The 22,751-nt window shown below is 32.2% G+C and overlaps 2 protein-coding genes across 2 annotated transcripts in view; one reads left to right on the forward strand and one right to left on the reverse strand.

Annotated features, from left to right (window-relative positions):
* Positions 1-22,751, forward strand: part of WC2_3 (blue light receptor) — a 71,670-nt gene that overhangs the window by 22,342 nt on the left and 26,577 nt on the right. The gene's annotated exons all lie outside the window — the stretch shown is intronic.
* On the reverse strand, positions 1,117-15,283 carry MS3_00002255 (uncharacterized protein). Its single transcript, XM_051209827.1, has 2 exons — positions 15,044-15,283; positions 1,117-4,421 (listed from the first exon to the last, which is right to left on the reverse strand). Exon 2 carries the CDS (start codon positions 4,298-4,300, stop codon positions 3,965-3,967), a length of 336 nt encoding a protein of 111 aa, XP_051075290.1. The 5' UTR covers positions 4,301-4,421; positions 15,044-15,283; the 3' UTR covers positions 1,117-3,964.

A 22,751-nucleotide genomic window follows, 5' to 3' on the forward strand; every position in this document is an offset into this window, starting at 1 on the left:
AAAACTGATGAGACTGTGAACAAAATGTTTATTACTCCAGTAGACTTGTTGAAGAAGCATTATCATGAGAACCTTTTTTGGATTCTTAATGATTTGATTGTGCTGAATGAAATACTTTAGAAAAGTATGTTAAAATCATGATGTCGATTATCTAAATAGCCAGTGTTTCAGTGAAACTGATGAAGATTTGAATAACACTTTATTGTTAAGTTGTCACTCTCATATTTTGCATCCTGTCTTGAAATGTAGGCAATAAGATCATTACCAACAAACAAGATGATTTCTTAATTACCGTAATGCTGGAAATCTCTAGTAGTAATAGTAATAGTAATAGTGATAGTAGTAGTAGTAGCAGTAGCAGTAGCAGTAATAGTAATGGTAGTAGTAGTGGTAGTAGTAGTAGTAGCAGCAGCAGTAGTAGTAGTGTAGTGAACTAACACTTACGTGGGAATGACCAATATAATTCTTAATACATAATTACAGTACTTTAAGAAAATATGAAAACCATACATTGGATACATCATTTGTACACTTTCAATCAGTTGTCCTTTACATGTATCATCATCTTTTGAATTCGGCTTCCCTTTCTGTCTTTTTCAAATGAATCTTTACATTTTTCTACATACATTCCATATTTAATTGAAGCTACATACTACTTATATCTGCCAAACATAAGTAGTATACACCACAGCAGTATTAGTAATAATCTTTGTAAATTTAACACCAAACGACAAAAAAATTTTGAAAGACTGACTTCATTCATGGTAACAAAGTCAATTCCTAGAAAGAAAACAGTGATAGTATACTAGAATTTTCTACTTTTATATAAATCACATCCCTATTGATCTTATTTTATTTGTACTTTTCAAAAAAATAATCAACATGTTTTTACTTAAATATAACACAGTTTCTTTTTTCTGTCTTTTGTTACTAAGTCTAGGCACTGATATGACTTGGTATCTAACTATATCAATCATGAATTTATCAAATACATTAACAAAATTCAGTCTATACTAGATTGTGAAACACATTTGACATTTTGACTTCTGTAAAACTTATATTAAGTTTCTATTTTTATACTCATTACAATGTTATTATAATAAAATATTCAATGAAGTAAATTATTCTGGATGTATTATCAATAAAAGTTGAATATAATAAATGTATATGTATACAAGTTACAACAAGTTTAACTGAAAGTATACTTGATATGGTCTGTCAATATGATAGGCTTATGTGAAATATATAGATATATATATTTGGCTGATTAATTTAAATTTTTATATTGTCTAGGTAATTCAATTTACTCTTTAAAGTATATAATGGTTCGAATCTCGTAAGACGAATTCGTGGATGTGCACTGTTGAGGAGTCCAACAATAGGACGAAACGGTCGTCCAGTGCTTCTAGGTTTTCCATGGTGATCTAGCTTCAATTGACTCATGATCACAACTATTAAAATTGCTGTAATATTCACAAAACCTCTTCTGATATAGTGGATAAATTAATTTCCATTAGTTTTGTTCTATGGCCTAATGAATTAATGCAAATCTTATTTATCTAACAATCATCTTTAATTTATAGATGTATTTGATGGTTTTCATTTTAAATCAAAGGCTGATTATTGTTTGAATGATAATGTAGGCAAATAACAGTTGATTAATACTGAATAAGATGTAAACATTTTGAGGATTTATGATAAAATATGATAGATTTAACATTTGATCTATTTTATTGGTACATGTATTCCATTCAAATTAGTTTGTTGTTTGTTTCAATATGTGTTCTGCATACATATACTGTTTTAATGTTAAGTCTAAAAAAGAATTTAATCAAAATTCTCATCTTAATATTTGGTAAATAAGGAAGGAATGGATCGAGAGAAATGAATATGTTGTTTCAATAATTGAGATCATGAGTCGATTGAAGCTACACAGCCAGGAAAAACCTGGAAGCATTGGACAGACCTTTTGTCCTAGTACGTGGATCCTCAGCAGTGCGCATCCATGATCCCACTTCGGGGATTCGAACACAAGACCTAGCAGTCTCGCACGCGAGCGCACTGCTGAGGAGTCTCACAATAGGAAGAAATGTTCATCCAGTGCTTTCGGGTTTTCTATGGTGGCCTAGCTTCAATTAACTCATGATCTCAACTATTGAAATTCCTAAAATCTCCACCAAACCCCTTCTGATACTATATACCTTATGTAATAATTATATAATGACATATTGATTATAAACTGACATTGAGTATTGGAAGAACGAGGAATAATAACAATAAAAGTAATTTTTGTAAGCAATGATGAATTAAGGCAATATCGAGGCATACGCACAGTATGCACATATGCCAATAACAGACTGATCAATTGCAGTTTTAAACCTTAATAGGAAGATACAAGCCAAACAATGCCAAGTGAGATCAAAGCAGTTGATACGTTGCATAATATATAAAAAAGGAAAAATGAACTAACAAAAAATTTGTCCTTTTAACTTCTAGGAATAATCTGTTTGGTTTGCAACATGCACAGATATACCCATCAAAAGTTTGGTATGTATAGAAAATCTAGCAAGCAAATTGGGTTAACTGCACCTTGTATAGTTAAAAGGAATGGTATATAATGACATCAACACTTAGTTTTAATTTTTAACATTCAGCACAAAAATTATAAGAAAAGCACCTTTTATAATATTTTGATATCCTTATGGTCATTAATTCCCTATAATATTCGAAAATGGATAAGAATGTTAGATTGTCATAGGTTATTGGTAGAAAACCCTGGACTTCACTGACTGTTGTCAGCTAACTAGAAACCTGGGTCCAAGATCCTGCTGATTATCCCCAGCTGCCTGACCACTCGACATAATCAATAGGAAGTTGAGTCAGTTAGACTAGTGGCTACATTGAAAATTGAACGGTAGAACTCCATTGACATCAAAGGACTAGGTAAACATGACGTTGGCTAATGCTTAGTGATAAATGAACTGCGATAAAACTGTACAAACTTGACTTTGTATCTTCTTATATTTGTGAATATAAAGCGTTTGAATCTATTGTCAATGGTGTATTTTAAGCTTAATAAATACTAGACATTCAGCCCAAATGAATGGTAGGTGAAGAATTTCTGTTTATTCTTTATTACTGAACATATAAAAGGCGTTCAAATGAATAATAATATTGTTCCAGTTCTGACTGTTTTCACTCCACGTTCATTTAGTTTCTGTCAATAAAATGTTCTACACTTCGTTAATAGTGTTTATTAAAAACTCTTATCGTCTTAAAGATCATCTATTTCCTACTAGTTTCTGACTTAGTAGCTATGCTTTAAAATATTTTATATTGGTGGTGCTCATGGTAAGTTATTAAGAGGTTGTTAAGAGGTTCAAAATTTAACAAAACAGCTAACTTATCAGTATAGGGTTGTGGAGATTGTTGAGTTTTGATTGAGATCATGAATTGATCAATGTTAGACCACCACTGAAAACCTAGAAGCACTGAACGACTGTTTCGTTTTAGTATGAGACTCTTCCGCAGTACACATCTATGGTCCCGCATTCGAGATTCAATCCCAGGACTTTTGGTTTCGTGCGAGAATGCTTATTTAAACGTGTATCTAACGGTGTTAACTCCGCGAGCAGGATCGTAGGTGCGCACTGCTGAAGAGACCCATACTAGGACAAAACAGCCATCCAGTGCTTCCAGGTTCTCAATGGTGGTTTAATATTAATCGATTCATGATCTCAATCAAAACAGCTTATGCCTATTCGTCTGTTAACATTATCTCTTCGCTGGTTTATGATCAACAATGTCTTTCATCGAATTTTTTCAATAAATTATACTTGTATATCAACTGATTCATAATTAATAAACATTGTACGTTAATATCTTAATTGCGAAAATACTATGTGAAAATATTTATTCTTGTTTATGTATATACACTGTCAGCTTCAAGTTGTTTTCTTTTTACTTACTTACGCCTGTTACTCCTCATGAAGGAGCATAGGTCGACCATCGGCAATCTCCATCCAACACTATCCAGTGCAATCCTTGCCAATTCTTTCCAGTTATTATTCATCCTTTCCATGTCTGCTTCCAATTCTCGACACAGTGTGTTCTTTGGTCTTTCTCTTTTCCGATTCCCTTCAAAATCCCAAGTTAGGGCTTTTATCGTGATGCAGTTTGATGATTTCTTCAATGTATGTCCTATCCATTTCCATAATCTTTTCCTAATTTCCTCTTCAGCTGGAAGCTGGTTTCTTCTCTCCAACAGTAGGTTGTTCCTGATGGTATTCTGCCAACGCATATTGAGTAACTTGCTTAGGAAACTATTTATAAATACTTATATCTTCTTGATACAGGTTGTAGTAGTTCTTCAAGTATCATTTCCGTACATGTTTTCTTTTAATTATTTTCATAATTTATATCTAGATTTAGGTGAAAATAATTTGTTAATTTGCCGCTATTCTGACATTTTAATGGTTTGTATTTTAATAAAAAATAATTTCATAAACCTTAATTGTGATGTGTTTTGTTTTTGGATGTCTTAACGTTTTAGTTGTCGTTGTTCTTGTTGTTGGCACTTTGTTTATTTCTAATTAAATAATATTAATCTTATATCCTTTGAAGTACCGTACTTACTAACATTTATTATTATTTGGAGATAAGTAGATTTTTTAGTTAATACTGTATAAGGGAAGATACGTCCTTTTTCTTTGTTCTCTCTTACAAATGATTTAGTTAACAAAAAACTATCAAAATTCAATTCATCTATTTTTGATATATATGCTGATGTTTCTTCTTGATTAATTTAATTGAATTCTTCTAAGACAAACTAAAAAAATTGATTGAAAAACTTCACAGTTTTTCAGTATACAAAAGTTCACCTTTTTCAAGAAATATATCAGTCAGTCAGTCAGCTAAAACGTAGGACCAGGCACATATATGCATCGGTCCAACTTGCCATACCTCATTAGCACAGCAAGATGGACACCGGATTCATAAAAGTAGTTAATTCAGAGGTGGTAATATGTAAAAGAAAGATTGCAATAAGAAGATAGTACAGGAAGAAAGAATTAGTTCCAAGAAAGAAAGATATGAAGCGATTTTAATCCCATAGTTTAAGGGAAGACAGAGAGTGTATACACCGACTCCATTGTGGTCGGTTCTGAGTCATATCACCAAAAGTCTACAACCATTGGCTACGATAGTCCCGCGGATCCCAACCAAGTAGTCTGCATCTACCAACATGGCTCAGACTAGAAATTCGTGTCTTCAAGCACTGATGCCACGTTTTGGTTTGGCCGCCCCTAACTTTCTTCCAACCATCTCCAACACCAGTTAGCATTGCACGTCGTGGTAATCAAGGAATGTATAACAATATTGAATTATATAAAAATCACGTCATCAAAGAAACATTCTGATTAATATAAACGTAAATGTAATAGTATACATGTATTCTACAGGTATCCATATCAAAGTTAGACTTGATAGTTTTAAATAAATTAAGTATTAGGTAAAGAATGGGTTTTGTGGAGAATTTTTAGAAATTTCACAGTTTTTTTGAAATCATGAGTCAGTTGAAGCTAGACCACCATTGAAAACCTGGAAGCACTGGACGGCCGTTTCGTCCTGGTATGGGACTCCTCAGCAGTGCGCATCCACGATCCCGGTAAAGAGTTATTATTGAATATATTTTTCAATAGTTGAGATGATGAGTCAATTAAAGAGAGATCAACATGAAAAATCTGGAATCACTGGATGGCCGTTTCGTCCTATTGTAAGACTCCTCAATAATGCGCACCCACGATGTTGTTATATCACAATGAGTGAAAAAAATTGTATTTCTAACGTTTCGTGACTTAATACAAGCCACTTCATCAGAGTAAATAAATAACCGACAATTATAAATAGTACGAAAGATAAAACAAAAAATAATTTTTTTATTATAAACGCATTCGTTTGCTGATTTACTGAAAATAGTCACTGAATATAAGATCTGACGAAATTTTTACTGGTTCAAGGTGAATTTTGGGGGTAATTATTATAGGTCAATAAATTTTTAGCAAAGAAACGTAAAGGATTCGATAAACTGTCTAATGTAATAGCAGATATTTTCTACTATCTGTATTGTTTCCTCACAATATTGATACCGTTTTTCACATTTTTGGCATGTAAGATGTTGTTTATAATATTTGTGTTACAAAACCCTTCATATATATAATCAGAATTTTACTAAAGCCAATTATTTGTGGTGGTCGAGTTTTTTTATCAATTGCACTAAATCTGTAGAGTAATATCTTATTCGAAGCGCTTGATCTATTATAGCAATAATCCTACAGCCAATTCCGATTATGGTTAATTTTGAGTTATGCTCTTTTATTACCTTACTTAACAGACAATGTTATTTGAGTAGTAACAATTTGTCTATTTCTTTGTACTGTTATAATCACTAGATCACATGACAGACTCTAGTTAAAATGTTGATTGCTTAAATATCACTCGATGATTCATCCTCTTCCCCATTTATATATGTACTCAAATCCTATTATTAGTCCTTGCTTTGCCTTTCTGTGCCCTTAAGCGATTTGACTATATATTTTTCTCTTTATTTGTTCGCATATACATATTCACCTCTTTATTTCAAATTCGTTTGATGTGCTTATAGATTTGTGATCTGCGCTATCCGCTAATAAACTGTAGTTGTCGCTTCTCATGGGCTTCTGATTCTAATCATCACTGAGATCTATATCATAACGGTTAACGAGGTAATCGATTAACGAAGCAAAGCCATTACAATATCACTAAATGTACAACATATCTATGATAGCTAAATTTTTGATATCTAACTAATTATAGTGACAAGTTAAATTAATTAATAATCATACTTCTGAATAAAATTTAACTAACACTAAAGTTAAATGTAACCTGCTTTTAAAATACAAAAAAGTAATAGTCAGAACTAACTGGTATATTTAACTTATAAATAACACTTATATTGTTGAAACTATAAGTCGATTGAAACTAAACTATCATGGAAAACCTGGAAGCACTGGATGGCCACTTCGTCCTACTGTGGGACTCCTCAGCAGTGCGCATTCACGATTCCGCGCCCTGTGAGATTCGAACGCAGGACCTATTAGTCTCGCGAGTGAAAGCTTAACTACTAGACTACTGAACTGGAATCCAACGGTGTTATTGTCTAGCTCCAACCAATCCACGAAATTGAGTGACATCCACCATCGTCTTCAGTGAGTTGATATCTCACAACAGACCTGGTTGAACTCCATTGGTCACTGCTTCTCACTAGAACTCCAGGAAATGCCTCTTGAAACCAGTCACTAAAGAGCAGATGATTATTATCAGGTGTTTTGTGAAGATTTTATTAATTTCAATAGTTGAAATCATGAGTCAATCGAAATTAGTGGATGCACACTGCTGAGCAGTCCCATACTAGGAAGAAATGGCCGTTCAATGCTTCCAGGATTTTCATGGTGGTCTAACTTCAATTTACTCATGATTTCAACTATGGAAACTACTAAAATCTTCACAAAACCCCTTCTGATAACAATTATCTGCTCATTTATATTGTGTTATATATATATATTGTGTGTATCTAACTAACTACTTTTCTATTCTGTAAGTGATTTTACATAAATTTTCACAAATTTATTTTTTTATTTCTGGTTTTAGAAACTTCAATGATTTCTTATTATCTATTATTTTCTTAATGAACAACTGTTAATCTTTTTACTGACCATAAGAAAGAAAATTTTCTAAAAAAAATATAGAGATAACACATGGTTACAAAACTATTTAAAATATGGTTTAATAAAAGTGTGAAACAGATCACCATCATCCTCATCCTCATCAATAGACGAAAAATGAAACACAAAAATAGTCTTGTATAAATTTTACTAATGGTTTTCTTATTTTCATGTAAAAGACATTTGTTCATTATATCTGGTTAAAAGATTAGAAATAAAGTTTAATTAGAATGTAAAATTTTGATGTTTTGTTCATTTGTTTTAATCATTTTAATAATTGAATTTATTCAACTATGTTATCTCCGAGTGATGATTAAATTATAGGTAACTTCTGAGAATTATCAATGAACTAATATTATCTATATATATTCTTATAGTATAACTATTCAGTAACTAGATTATGTATATCTATATTCCTCTTATTATAAACTTCATTTTGATCTATAGGTTATTATTATACGATTTACTGTCCTTGTTATGTTCAGTTTATTGATTACCGTCTCCTACGTTCACAGCCACAGTTTGGGTTGATTTTATATAAATGTTATTTCCTATTTATGGTGTGATGACGTCTGTTTGGCTGATATATAAACCAGGTATGTTTGAAATAAATGATTCGTATAGTGGAAGCTGATATTAGTGTTCTGGACTCAATTGGACGGGTCAGCGTATAAAGGACGCTAGGCTGTTCATAACGCTTGAATGTTATTGGTTTGGCACAGTTCTAAGATTGAATAAGTCGTATTTTGATTGGTGAAAAAATCACGTGATAACAAACCGGCCTTAATGTCACAACAAATCATATCAATCTTGTTTTGAGCATAAAAATCAGAACAGAACAGAGATCCCAAACAGATCTAAATGATCCTTAGAAAAAAAACACAGTTTAAAACTAATTCATAAATAGATCTCTTGTAGTTCCTTCCTGTTTAGACTGAACGTAAATTTTTCTTAAAAATTAACCATAATTTTCATTCACAATCAACTTTCTGTTCTAACTGCATTTATACTGAATAAGTGGGAATGTGATTTTTTGAAACAGTTTGTTCCAACAAAACAGAACAATGTTATGTTTATGATCGACTTGAATGAGTAATTTGGAACTTGAAACATACATAGTAAAACGTTTGACTTCTAAAAATTCTGATGAAATGAATAAATAACCAAATATTTGGCTGTTTTAAAATAAATAAATCAAATAGGAAATCCAAAAATCAGAAATGTAAACTTTTGGATGGAAATTAATCAGTTTAAAGATAAGGTTTTAACTGCGTAGCTTGAGTTTCCTGTATTCACAATCTTGAAGAGTTGTGTGTGTAGATTAGTGAGGAGTTGAATAATCGTTAGTTATAAAGATTAGGCTAATTTACGCGATAAACAAATAGTATACCATTAAAAACTTTAAAAAAACAACTAAAACCCAGGACCTATCAGTCTCTCGAGCGAGCGCTTAACCATTAGACCACTGAGCCGGCATCCAACGGTGTTAATGTCTAACTTCAACCAATTCACAAAGTTACACCACCGTCCATCATTGTCATCAGTAAGTTACTATCTCACAACAGACCCAGTTGAACTCGACTAGTCATTACTTCTCACTAGAACACCAAAAAAACACCTCTTGGAGACCGTCACTAATGAGCATATAATGGTTATTAAATTACTATCATATCCACAAAACCCCTTTCTGATTATAAAGATTAAAACATCGTTTTTTTTTAAAATTATCAAATTGTTTTACATAAATGGACAATTTTTCGTGAAGAAAAAAGACTTTTACTGATTTTCTAAAATTAGTTTACCATAAAAAACCTCTCATTTAATTTGTTCACTTACTTACTTACGCTCGTTACCCTTAATGGAGCATAGGCCGCCGACCAGCATTCTCCAACCCAATCTGTCCTGTTTATTTAAATTATGAATATCTTGTTTTAGTTTGTTTTTTTATATCAACAACATACTTGAAATCAAAAAATCTTGACTTTAAAATGAAATTCGATAGTGTAATTAAAGACAAAGAAAACACACAATGAATGATGTTTATATTTGTTGTTCTTTAATATTATGTAACAAATTCATTGTTTTAGACAAACTGATGACTAAGTTGATCTAATATTATTATTTATTTATTATTTATTTTGTATATTAACAATAATAAGTAATAAGCAAAGATGAATAGTGGCTGGTAGTAGAATCCAAGATGTGCGTTTCATCCCATTTTGGGACTCGTCAACTGGATGTAGCTGCATCTCAGAGTTAATGTTTACTCTAGGACTCAAACCCAGTACCATTCACTTCAAACGCTACCGCGTTATCAACTTAGCTACTGAGTTATTATAAGTAATTGATTTCATATATTCAGGGAGGGGTTTGTGAACACTATAGTAATTTAGCAGTTGAATTCATGGGCCAATAGAAACTAGACCATCATGGAAAATCTGAAAGCATTGGATCGTGAATGCACACTTCTGAAGAGTTTCATACTAGAACGAAACGACCGACCTATGTTTCTAGGTTTTCCATGGTGGTCTAGATTTAATTAACTCATGAATTTAAATAATTATATTAGTATTAATAATCATTAAAGTGATCATATCATTTTTTGAATTTTTTTGAAAGGAAATCTGTATTTTTTTTATCACAGATTTAGTTCTTAACAGAATCCAAGTCATTTATTCCATCACAATTATGTTCATTAGAACATAACAATTCTTTTATAAAAGGTTTGAATAATTTTTTCTTGTTAGCGTTTTTTTAGCGAGTTAGTTTTCTACCCTCCTCCTTTATCTGGGCTTAGGACCGGCAATAGCCCCCGGAGGGACTTCAGGCGGAGTTACAATTCTTTTATAACTAAATGAAAATAGATAAAGATAGATAAAGAAGATAAAATAGATTCAAACTAGATCAAGTTTTTGTCTTTGACTAGGAAAAGCATCTGAAACATACAAAACATTTTCATTGATAATCTATATTAGTGAAATGAGGAACTTCTTATTCAGCCTAAATAATGTAAACAGTAATTTATGATTAGATTTAACCAAAAACAAAAACAAATAACGACGATTCATTATATCTTGATAATAGAAGTAACGTAGAAAAAGATTTACTCCATTGCTTATCTTATTTTTTCTTTATAGTGTACTATCTGTAAACATGTGTTTACATTTTGTTTTTATCAAGTCAACTTAATGTAGAATAAGCATTAAATAAATGTATACAACTACACTATTGGTTATTTATGTATGTATTATTTCCCGAATAGGGATATTTATGTTTTAGGTAATCACTATATTAAATGTATTTCATCATAGTTTCTTTATTTATAATTTATTATTTCTAAATTTATTTATATATATGAGACTGATAGGTCTTGAGTTCGAATCTCGCGGAGGGTGGGATCGTGGATGCGCACTGTCTAGGTGTCCCACAGTAGGACGAAATGGCCGTACAGTGCTTCTAGGTTTCCCATAGTGGTCTAGCTTTAATTGACTTATGATTTCAACCTGTGAAATTTCTAAAATATCCACAAAACCCCTTCTGGTAATAATCATCTACTCACTAGTGACTGACTTCAAGAGATACTCCTGGAGTTCTAGTGAGAAGCCGTTACCAGTGGAGTTCAACCAGGTCTGTCGTGAGATAGCAGCTCACTGAAGACAATGGTGTACGGTGGCGCAACTTCGTGGATTGGTTGAAGTTAGACATTAACACCGTTGGATGCCGGCCAGCTCAGTGGTCTAGTTGATTAAGGACCTGGCCCGAGACTGGTAGGAACGGAGTTCGAGTCCCACGGGGCGCGAGATCGTGGATGTGCACTGCTGAGAAGTTTTGTACTAGGACGAAACGGCCGTCTTGTGCTTCCAGTTGTTCCATGGTGGTCTAGCTTCAATTGACTCATGATTTCAATCTGTGAAATTTCTATAATCTCCACAAACCCTTCTTAAATTGTATAACACAAGATTACAGAGTACTTTGGGAAATTGTGAAAACCATCAAATATCATTTACATCCTTTATGATTCCTCTAATTCACAATTCATTTATATTTCCCATTTTGTTTTATTTGATTCGATCTTTGTTTAGTTTTCTGCTGTAAGCTATTCAACTTTTGATTGGTGTTACATACTACTTATATCGACAGTTATAAGTAACATACACCACAAATATACATGTAGATTGTATTATTGAGAGAATAAAATGTTCTTGGTACATTAAATATGACATTAATAAATGTTTTTTAAAGGCTGGTAAAACTTTATTTGAATGAAGTTCGATATTTACTAATAGATGTGATTGTTATTGCGATATGATTACTGATTTTATTAATAACGAATGGTAGAAAAATTTCTCTCATATACTAATTTCAACTAATGGATCATTGAAATTTAATTAAACATTTAACATAAGTTTCTAATTCCTTTCAGTTGAATACCGATAGTTTTGTCAAGGTTCACACTTTGAACGGATGTATGACCAATGTTTTCTGTAGTCTATATATAGTTTTCTTGATTGTAAAACTTGTTCATTGATGTACTGAATTCTTGATTCGAAAAAATTTTTTTTACAACCTTCCTACATTTTATATGTAGCTTAGTTAGTTATAAATCGAATTAACAAACAAATAGGTTGATATTAAGCTTACCTGTTTAATGGCAATTGATGAAATATATTCAGCCTAATAGAATCACATGAAACTACAACTTCATGTATTTGTTAGAGAAACTCAACGAATCATAGAAATGATGACTTTTTTTGTAAAATGATTATTTAAATTATTCATTGTTATAGACATGTAGTTACATTTAATTTATCATGTAAGCTTAAAAAAAATGTAACTCTAGACTAAGCTTAATTCATTCATAGTAGCGATAAATAAAACCAGTTTAATCTACGGTATCGAAGGCTGCAGTTTCTGACTTGAGAGAGCTATACATACATACATACATATGATTTCTGGTCATTCATTAATATGGAATTGAATTATAAGCATTAAGTTGTAATTTCTTGGTCATTGATTTTGAATAATACAAATTGATTGTGTTTTTTCATAGAATTCTACTACAATTCAGAGATGTCAGTGAAGTACTGATAAGCAAGTTCTTCCCTTCGTTATAATTTTTTTTTGTTTTGTTTTTACCATTCTCTGATATTCAAATATAGCAAAGGAAATACTTTTCACATACATTTTGTATAGAATATAATGTAAGTCTACAAAATTCATAAAACTAGCATACATTATTTGAATAGACTGGTACATGTATGTATTCTTATCAGCATAAATTTGTTCAAATAATAAATGAATACATTTTATAAATAAGGGTATACATTGTATTTATGACGAGATCATTTCCATAGTTTTTTTTCCTGTTTTATTCTTTATTTATATAAACTTTATTCATACTAATCACCATCGAAGCAGAAGTAAAACAATAATTCTCATAGATGTATGATTTATCTTCTAAACGAGCATAATATCATTTGAAATTGGAATTTAAAATGGTCAGTCAGTCTTGAGTGTTGTTGGAGGTATGAGGGCGGTTATCACTTCCCCGTTGCCCACACCGTGAAAAGGTTCTTCTGGAGGTAACTGAAATGGAAATTGGATTAGAGGTGATCTTAGTGACCTGAGAGTGTAACCGCAGTGCCCAAGGGACAACTGCTTGAGGTCGGTCACACACGACTTTTATGTGAGTAGTTTTCGTGTTAGCTCCGTACTTGTTGAGACATTACCGTCTGAGACGGATATCTGTGGGATAAGGCGAGGTGTGCATTGTTAGGGCCGACCTTTTCTAACCCCACCCCTACTTTGTGGGAAGGCAATATTACTGTCATGCTAGTTGTTTGAAGGGAGCACCTTACTGCCGTCACATCTCTCTACAGTCGGCAGTACGACTTCGCCTTCAGACCTTGGGTTTGTTGCTTTTAGTCTTACCGCTTTTCAACTGATATGTCTGGCATGGTAGAACCTTGAGGAACGATTGTTCCAGCCAGTATAGCTCGATTGGTTCATCACGATAGGCAAGCCCGACCACCACGTTAAAGTAGTAACAATGGTCGGGGAATTTGAAATAATTATGGAAACATAATTTATCCATGTGAAATTTAGTTAATAAATGATTATTATTTGCTCTTTCACCAGATGAGATACTCTATTCGAAATGTTTAAGGGAACAAAACAATCTAAACAGATGTTTAAAGCAATAAGTTCACTTGTGAAAAAACATATATTGAATTTGTATAACAGTTACTTTACAAAGCTATTCCATTTATTATATTAGGAGAAATTGATTCAGTTTTAATGTATTTATTGAGACTTGAAAGCATGTAAATAAAAGAAATTACAATCTGTATTTTATATGAAGTGTAGATAATGTATGTGCTTATTTATAAAGTTCTGTTAGTTAAGGTTTCTTTGTTATCAAATATGAACAATTTCTGGTAATTTAGAATTGTCAGTGAACAATTTCGTACTGTATTTGTGAATGACTCTTTCTTTTAATGAATGATTGAATGAATATTTCTTTTCAATTTGATATTATATTAAAATTAATTATGAATTTAATCGCAGCTTATCACAATTGATCGATCACTGGGTGGTAATCAATGTCATGTGTGTCAAGTCCTTTTTAGTGCAGATCGAATGCTATCGATCAAGTTGCAATGTGGCCACTAGTCTAGGTGACTCGATATTGTGATTACATCTCAGTCCTACAGGATGTCGGTTGCAGCTGGGATAGCTCAGTAGTAGCGTCTCTGTCTGTGAAGCTGGGTGGCACGGGATCGAAACCATCAGGGAGCACCAGTTCCCTCAAGATTACAGGTACACCTTGCTGGCGAGTGCCAAGTAGCACGAAACCCGGGTCTAGGGTTTCCTGTTGACTACCTCCAACCACCATCTTAATCGCAGCTTTTGTCCTGTACTCAATTATTAAACTAAATCTTTGAGTAGTGAATCAACTAATAAAACTTTGTCAAAAGATTTAAACAAATAGTATTCTTCAAAATGGTTGACCATAATAGATAAATAGTAATATAGGCACTTAAGTAATATAAAATGGTGAAAATGATAAATGCAGTTGAAATTCACCTGATGAACTAATATTTCTTATATTATTTGTTTTAAATGAAGGACTTGGTAACTACTTAATTTGGCAATTTTTTCAAACTAAAGTACACTAATAACATTCTATACTAGTGACAAGAAAAATTCAATAAAAACCATATCCTATTTTATGAAAGAAATATTTCTCAGTTTAAAATCAGTCTGAAAGTATTCTTACTTACTTACTTACGCCTGATACTCCTCGTGAAGGAGCATAGACCGCTCACCAGCACTCTCCGTACAACTCTGTCCTGAGCAATCCATTCCAGTTCTTTCTAGTTGCTATTCATCCTTTCCATATCTCGACACAGCGTGTTCTTTAGTCTTCCCCCTTTCTGTTTCCATTCAGGATTCCAAGTTATGGCTTGCCTCTCGATGTAGTTTGGTGATTTCTGTAATGTATGTCCTATCCACTCCCAAAGTCTTTTCCTAATTTCCTCATAGACCAGAAACTGGTTCGCTATATATATATATTTGAAATTTTAAGGATTAGATCCATGATACTATTTTTGATTATAAATATATATATATCGTAAATATAATATTAATTTACTACATTCTTTTATACAAAGTTGACGTACGTTTCATAAAAATGCCATAAAAATGGATGAAAAATGTCGTTACATTTATTGTGGTTTCTATAAACAATACATTTAGTTATCGGAAGCCGACAGTTACTTCTTTTTTTTCTTCCTCCATTCATGCTATACAATTCCTTTAGTATATATAGTTATGAATTTATCTAGTTAGTATATATATATAGCCACAGTTATTCAGAAGAATGTTTATATTGATAAAATTTATGAGAAAAGTTAGAATGCTTCTGCACAAAAAAATGTATTTTTACGAGAACAGTTACATTAAAATCCGTTTCAGCCTATTGATATACTGAATTAATCCCATTTTTTATGAAGTTATATAGTGATGCTAGAATTCTGTTGGTTTTATTTATTGACATTTAATTGAAATGAAATAATTAATGACTATTAGTTTGAATATAGTTAAGTCTAATCACTGAGTGCTGACAAATAATAAATCTCAATTATAATAAGATATTAGTATTTTTAATAGTTGAGATCATAATTCAATTGAAGCTAGACTACCATGGAAAACCTGGAGGTACTGGATGGCCATTTTGTACTATTGTGGGTCCACTCAGCAGTGTGAATCCACGATTTCACTTAGCGGAATTCGAGCACAGGACCTATCAGTCTCACGCGTGAACGCTTAACCTCTAGACCACTGAACCAGCCGGCACCCGATGTTAAAAATATTCAATCACAAAAAAATGTTATTAATTACATTAAATATCTTTTTCCTCAAAATTGACAAATCATGAAATAATTTACGTATGTCAAATGGTCTCTAGTATAAAATTTATAAAGTTTAATGATTGAGTTCTTAATTTAATGAGTCATTAAATAATTTTGATTACTTTTGACAGAGTTTTGTAGTTTGAGCTCAGTAAAGAAAACTCCATGAAAACCATCCAACTCATAGAACAAAAGTCCATCAAAATCATTCACCATGAGCTATAAATCTTCTCTACTATCTTATAATTTTGATTTATCTACCATTCATTTATTAGATATTAATCAATGTAATTATATGGATATAAATTACCCCATATGACTAATCTAAGTGTAATCTGATTAATGAAATCTTCCATAGAAAGTTATTCGATGATCACTGCTCATTGAATCTACTCATTTATATCGATAATTGACTTACATTGACATTCTTAACAGTGAAAGCCGATTAAAATAACCATACATTCTAGACATTCATACGAGTGTATTTTAATCTTACCAAGGAAATTAATATGAAATGATATGAATAAATGTGATAGTTTTCTAAACGAACAAGTGAGGTAGAAAATGAAAACTGATACCACACGAACTAATTCATATTTTAAACTGTAAGCCTGACTTTTCCATTGTTAAAACAATTGACTCATGATCTCAACTGTTTAAATTGCCACAATCTCCACAAAACCTCTTCTGAAATGAATGATTTTATTGAGTTATTGGTCAACCACACGAAAAGGTATGTACCAAAAACCGATGATATCTTGAAAACCATTAATTTTATTATAAATTAAAAATAACTGATTCTACTTCTCGGTTAACTTGGATTTGGGTATATCTATCAGATGAGTATTAAACAAAACTAAGACATATGTAATCTATGTTCACATATATATAAGTCAACTAATTTGATCATTTAACTCAGAAAATCAGCTCTTGGTAAATCGGCAAGTGTTCTTTGATTAATTTACTTAGTTACAAATTGAAGTAAAGCAATTTTCATTAGGCTGACGGTTTCAATTTATTCGAAATTCAAGTGTCAATTACATGGCTTTTTATTTCTATAAAAACAAATTCATTCTGTTATTTAATTTTCTACTAAGTGGTATGTGATTTTTGGCTTACGTTTTGACACGTAGACATACAATAAAAACGGATAGCATAAAAAGCTTTTCTGTATTACACTGTTACTTTATGTAAATAGATTTGGCTATTATGGAAAAAAAAAGATACGTGAATGTTAGACGCGTAAAGGCATTTTAAACTTGGCTTTGGGAAACGTTTTAGCCGTAAGTTTACGCACAAAATCTTTATATATATATGCCTAACTTTCCAGAATTGTGCTACAGTTTAAATGTATATATAAGACCGATTAAATACAAATAAATATATTAGTTACTAAGCAAATAAAATAATAAGCTAACCAATCAGAACAATCCTGGCATAATGCATATCAACTGTTATAACACTTTCTACTTAAGTGCATTAATAAATGAATATCACTTAAAATTTGTGTATATTGAGATATTTCATTGGCTTGACAATCGAATTTCAATTATCGACCATGAATATAGTGTATCAAAAAAACAAAACAACATAACAACAAGAACAACTGTGATTAAGGCGAAAGTTTTGTGGTGAGATGACATGCATTCAGTTTCATTCATTATGCTTATATTGGTTTTCGATTAATTTATAATACCCTGTCACATAAAATAGGGTGGTGAAAATGTTACTATAGTAAACAGGAAATCAATAATTATACCACGTATATGAGTTTTTCACATCCAAAAGTATAAATTTTTTTTAGTTGGAACGTTTTTGAGATTTTGTATAGTTTAAAGATAATTTTCATTAAGAAGTGGTATTCACTGAAAATCTGACATTTAAATAACAAGAAATAAAGAACAGGAAAACACTAATATGAAGTAGTCTAGTCTATAGTGTTTTATTATTTAAAATAATAAGGTAAAGTGTTTGAATATCAGAATATTTGTCTAGTTGAGTTTAGATATATATATTTTATCTAACTTAACACGGTACACACATCTTTTCGCTTCCAATAATCACCACGATCAGAAATACTATAAAAATCAATGTAAAGAAACTAAACAAGGATTACTAAAAATTTGAATTTTTGATTGAGATCATGAACTGATTGATGTTAGACCACCGTTGAAAACCTGGAAGCAGTGGACGGCCGTTTGGTCCCATTGCGAGACTCCTCAGCAGTACGAATTCGCTCGAGGGATTCGCACCCAGGGCCTTCAGTCTTGCGCGCGAACGTTCAACCTACTGGACCACTGATGTTGATGTTAGACACTAACACCATTGGATGCCGGCTCAGTGGTTCGAATCCCACGAACGGGGTCGTGGATGCGCACTGCTGAGGAGTCCCACAATGGGACGAAACGGCCGTCCACTGCTTCCAGGTCTTCAGCGGTGGTCTAACATCAATCGGTTCATGATCTCAGTCGGAAACTTAATGATCTCCTTAACCCCTATACTAAAAATTTAAATGCTCAGAAAACATAAATCTATATTTTATAAAAGTTTATAGAATATTCCTTACGGTATCAGTTAAATCAGTCTTCATCCTTTTCTCTGTCTTGAATGTTCCTATTGCCTTGTCTATCCACTTGCACTCTGTTTTTTCGTACGTATTCCTTAATGCTTGGTTTTTAGATGGTAATTGTTACTGCATTATTCCGGTTAATTTTACTACACATCTTATTAATTTATTCTTGTAGTGGCCAAGTAGTACGGGAACGGGCTATGTTAGTAAATTGTATGTTAAAAACATTTTTTTTTGAATATGGTATAATAAAAGTGACTCAATTAATCCATAGTAGTTCACCTATGAAACATATTCCTTCTTTACTGTCAACCATCCTATCCAGAATAATTCAATTAAATACACAACACCATATGGATTCTGTTTTAGAACAGAGCAATGAAATCCTCTTAACATGAATACAAGGATTTCTACCTGGTGGTAACCGTTCACCTAGTTTTCTGTATTCTAAATGTTATAATCTTCACAGTAATGTCATCATTTAAAATCCATTCAAAATATCATTTACATGTTAGCGATTATCTTTTATTTCATTTTACGAAGGTTAAGAGAGTAAAAGTGATTAAATTGTGTCTGTGAGTATTTGATATTCAAACATCTTTTTTCTTAAAAAAATCACTTTGTATTGTTTGTTTGAATCTTCCCATTGATGTTTAGGACTTCAACTTATCAGGTTCCTATTGAAAAATGTGTATCCTGTGAGAACTGTCTCGATATTGTCTTAAGTCACAAGCATTATTAGCAAGTCAGTCAGTCAGTCAGTCGATCAGTCAGTCAGCTACAACGTAGGACCAGGCACATTTATCCATCGGTCCAAACTGCCATACCTCATTAGCACAGCAAGATGAACACCGGATTCATAGAAGTAGTTGATTTAGTGATGGTAATATATATAAGGATTTAATACAGGAAGAAAGAATTAGTTCGTAGAAAGAAAGATATGAAGCGATTTTAATCTCATAGTTAAAGGGAAGACAGAGAGTTTATACACCTACGCCATTGTGATCGATTCTGAGCCATGTCACACAGAGTCTCCAACCATTGGCTACGACAGTCACGCGGACCCTAACCAAGTAGTCTGCATCTACCAACATGGGTTGAGGCAATACGCACAGCATGCACATATACCAATAAGAGATTGATCAATTGCAGTCCTAAAGATCACTTGGAAGATTCAAGTAAACAATACCAAATGAATTTAAAACTTTACCCTATTGCACAAGCAAGTGGCTATTAGGACTCAGTAGCTAAGTTAATAACGCGATGGCGTTTGAAGCGAATGGTACTGGGTTCAAGTCCCAGATTGAACATCAACTCTGAAACGCAGTTACATCCAGCTGACGAGTCCTGGATAAGATGAAACGCGTGTCTTGGATTCCACTGCTGGCCGTATATCTTTTATTACTAACTAAATTGTTCAGTGTACTTCTTTAGACGAAATAGTCTGGAGCACCCCTGGGGCTGCTGCCGGTCCAAAGCCCGGATAAGGGAGGGGGGTCGAACATGGGGTTAGCGACCCCATCTCGTAAAAACTAACTCGCTAAAAACACGCTACGATAGGAATCAGAAGATCAGTTCTTTTTTGAATTAATAACAGTGTATATCACTGAGATGAAATAGACTATCTAATAAATATCATTCCATGACAAGTATATTATCTTAAATATTGCCATCAAAGTACCTAAGTACTGTTTTAAGTACAGATTGAGAAATAACTAGTTTTCACTAGACTTAAATATATTGTATTCACAGTCATACATCGATTAATAATTGATTAAATTGCTAGAGAAAAATTACATTTGTTTCCAATTAACAGTATCACTGTATTATTTTCAGTGATTGAAATCTTATAGAATTTTACTTTAGTTCATAGTTATCCAAAGTTAACTCTCTGATATGGTTGCTATCTAACTCCAAATGAATAAACACTTATTTCCTTATGTATCTATGTATTTGTTACGAATCGCTTTGGAATAGCTATTAAATTTCGATAGCTTCAGATTCATAAAAAAATTTCACTTATTTTTTATTCATCATATAAAATCCAAATCTCATTCAAATTACCAACAGTTATGTATTAGCAGTTTAAAAATCCCCATAGAATATTCAAAAACGAAGAATATTTGAGCGAACAATTGTTTTCAATAACTTCATCATCAGGCTCTACAGTTATAAGTCCATAATTATAATATTTTACAAAGGCCAAAAATAAGGCATGTTTTAATGAGTTTGACAATGTTATGTGTTAAAAAAAAATGGTGAACATTTGCATCTGTTACGATATATATATATATATATACTTCAAAAAATTGTAATATTTGCAAATTAGAAAGGTCATTCAATAAAGGTCAGTAAATTGTTCAGTCACAATAAGATAATAGTACTATTGCAAAATTGAAAATAATTTTGTCAACTGAGATAATAATAATAATATTGTTGTGTGAATATAATATGTAATAAGGGGGGTGTTATCAAGGTAATTACGGTCAACAAATTGGGAATGATGGATATGAAGATTAAGATATAGATAATGACAAATAATGATAATAAGGAAAATAAATAAAATGAAGGAAGGAAGGGGTAAGAGGTTTATAATATTCAGTCTAGGTATTTGGTGATCCAGTCGTAGGCCAGGGTAAACATAGAGGCTGGATATATTTTTTCTGGATGCATAAATTAGGTCTTCTGGAGTTGATCCAGATGGCTTCGGCTGTGTAAAGTAGTCGTAATCTAGCTCCTTGAGGTAGATATTTTGGAACTTAATATAAAACAGAGAAAGCTTCCTCTATTTTAATATGATCTTCACTATCTACCAAGTGAGAAAGAATAGTGCTGTTAATCGATTTGGTGACTCCTTTTCCCAACCATGCTGGTACATGTTCACGAACACGCAAGGATAAAGCCCTCTGAGTACGGCCTATGTAACTAGCTCCACAGGAGCAGTTGAATTGGTATACACACATGGAGGAGCCCATCTTCGGTAACTTATCCTTGATTAGTTGTGTGAGTACTGGCTTAGTCGAGAAAGTTATGTGTAACTTGGCGTTATGTATTAATTTCAATGGTTAAGATCATGAGTCAGTTGAAGCTAGACCACCATGGAAAACCTGGAAGCACTGGACGGCCGAGTCGCTCAATTTCGTGGATTAGTTGAAGTTAGACATTAACACCGTTGGATGCCGGCTAGTTCACTGGTCTAGTGGTTAAGTGCTCGCGCGCGAAACCAGTAGCTCCTGGGTTCGAATTTTGCAGGGGGCGAGGTCGTGGATGCGTGCTACTGAGGAGTCTCACAATAGGATGAAACGGCCGTCCAGTGCTTTCGGGTCTTCCATAGTGGTCTAGCTTCAACTGACTCATGATCTTAACCATTGAAATTACTATAATATCCACAAAACACATCAGATATGTATTAGACTAAAGAGTTTTTACGTGTTTTTAAATACTTTGTAAATATATTCCATTTTGAACAGTATCCATGTGTATATTATGTTTTTCTAATCTATATTAAAACTGATTATCTGTCATTTAAATTAAAATAGAAAATTAGTAGGGATAGCAACACTATCTTAAGGTAGTCTGTATGTATATTTTAATATGTAATTGTGCACATGTCAAAAATAAATTAAAATTATCGATGAAAATATCAAATAATTTAACTGATTGTCTGTCTATTCAGTAATTTAGTTACCTTTTTAGATAAACATTCAAAACTCCAGTTTTGAACAATTGGATATTAGATATAAAAAAATTCTCTTTTGAACTATAAAACTTCGTTGTATTTGAACTAGCGCCTTATATATAGAGTTATATTTGTATAACATTCTTATGTGAATCTGTCCCAATGAAATTGGTTAAGTTTTTTATATCGTATATATCAATAGGTAGGATAGATTGAGTCAATTGAATGAAGTATGGAAATGATTACTGGTGAATTTTTAATTGGTATAGGCTAACTAGTCAGATATTCGAAGTAAAATGTATAAGTTTCCAGGTATGAGCCAACATTAT

Source organism: Schistosoma haematobium, chromosome 1 (assembly GCF_000699445.3).
Source record: "Schistosoma haematobium chromosome 1, whole genome shotgun sequence".
Taxonomy (NCBI): Eukaryota; Metazoa; Platyhelminthes; class Trematoda; order Strigeidida; family Schistosomatidae; genus Schistosoma; species Schistosoma haematobium.

Excerpts from the sequence above, each read along its gene's own strand:
- MS3_00002255 (XM_051209827.1), bottom strand. The coding sequence starts at position 4,300 with ATGCGTTGGCAGAATACCATCAGGAACAACCTACTGTTGGAGAGAAGA.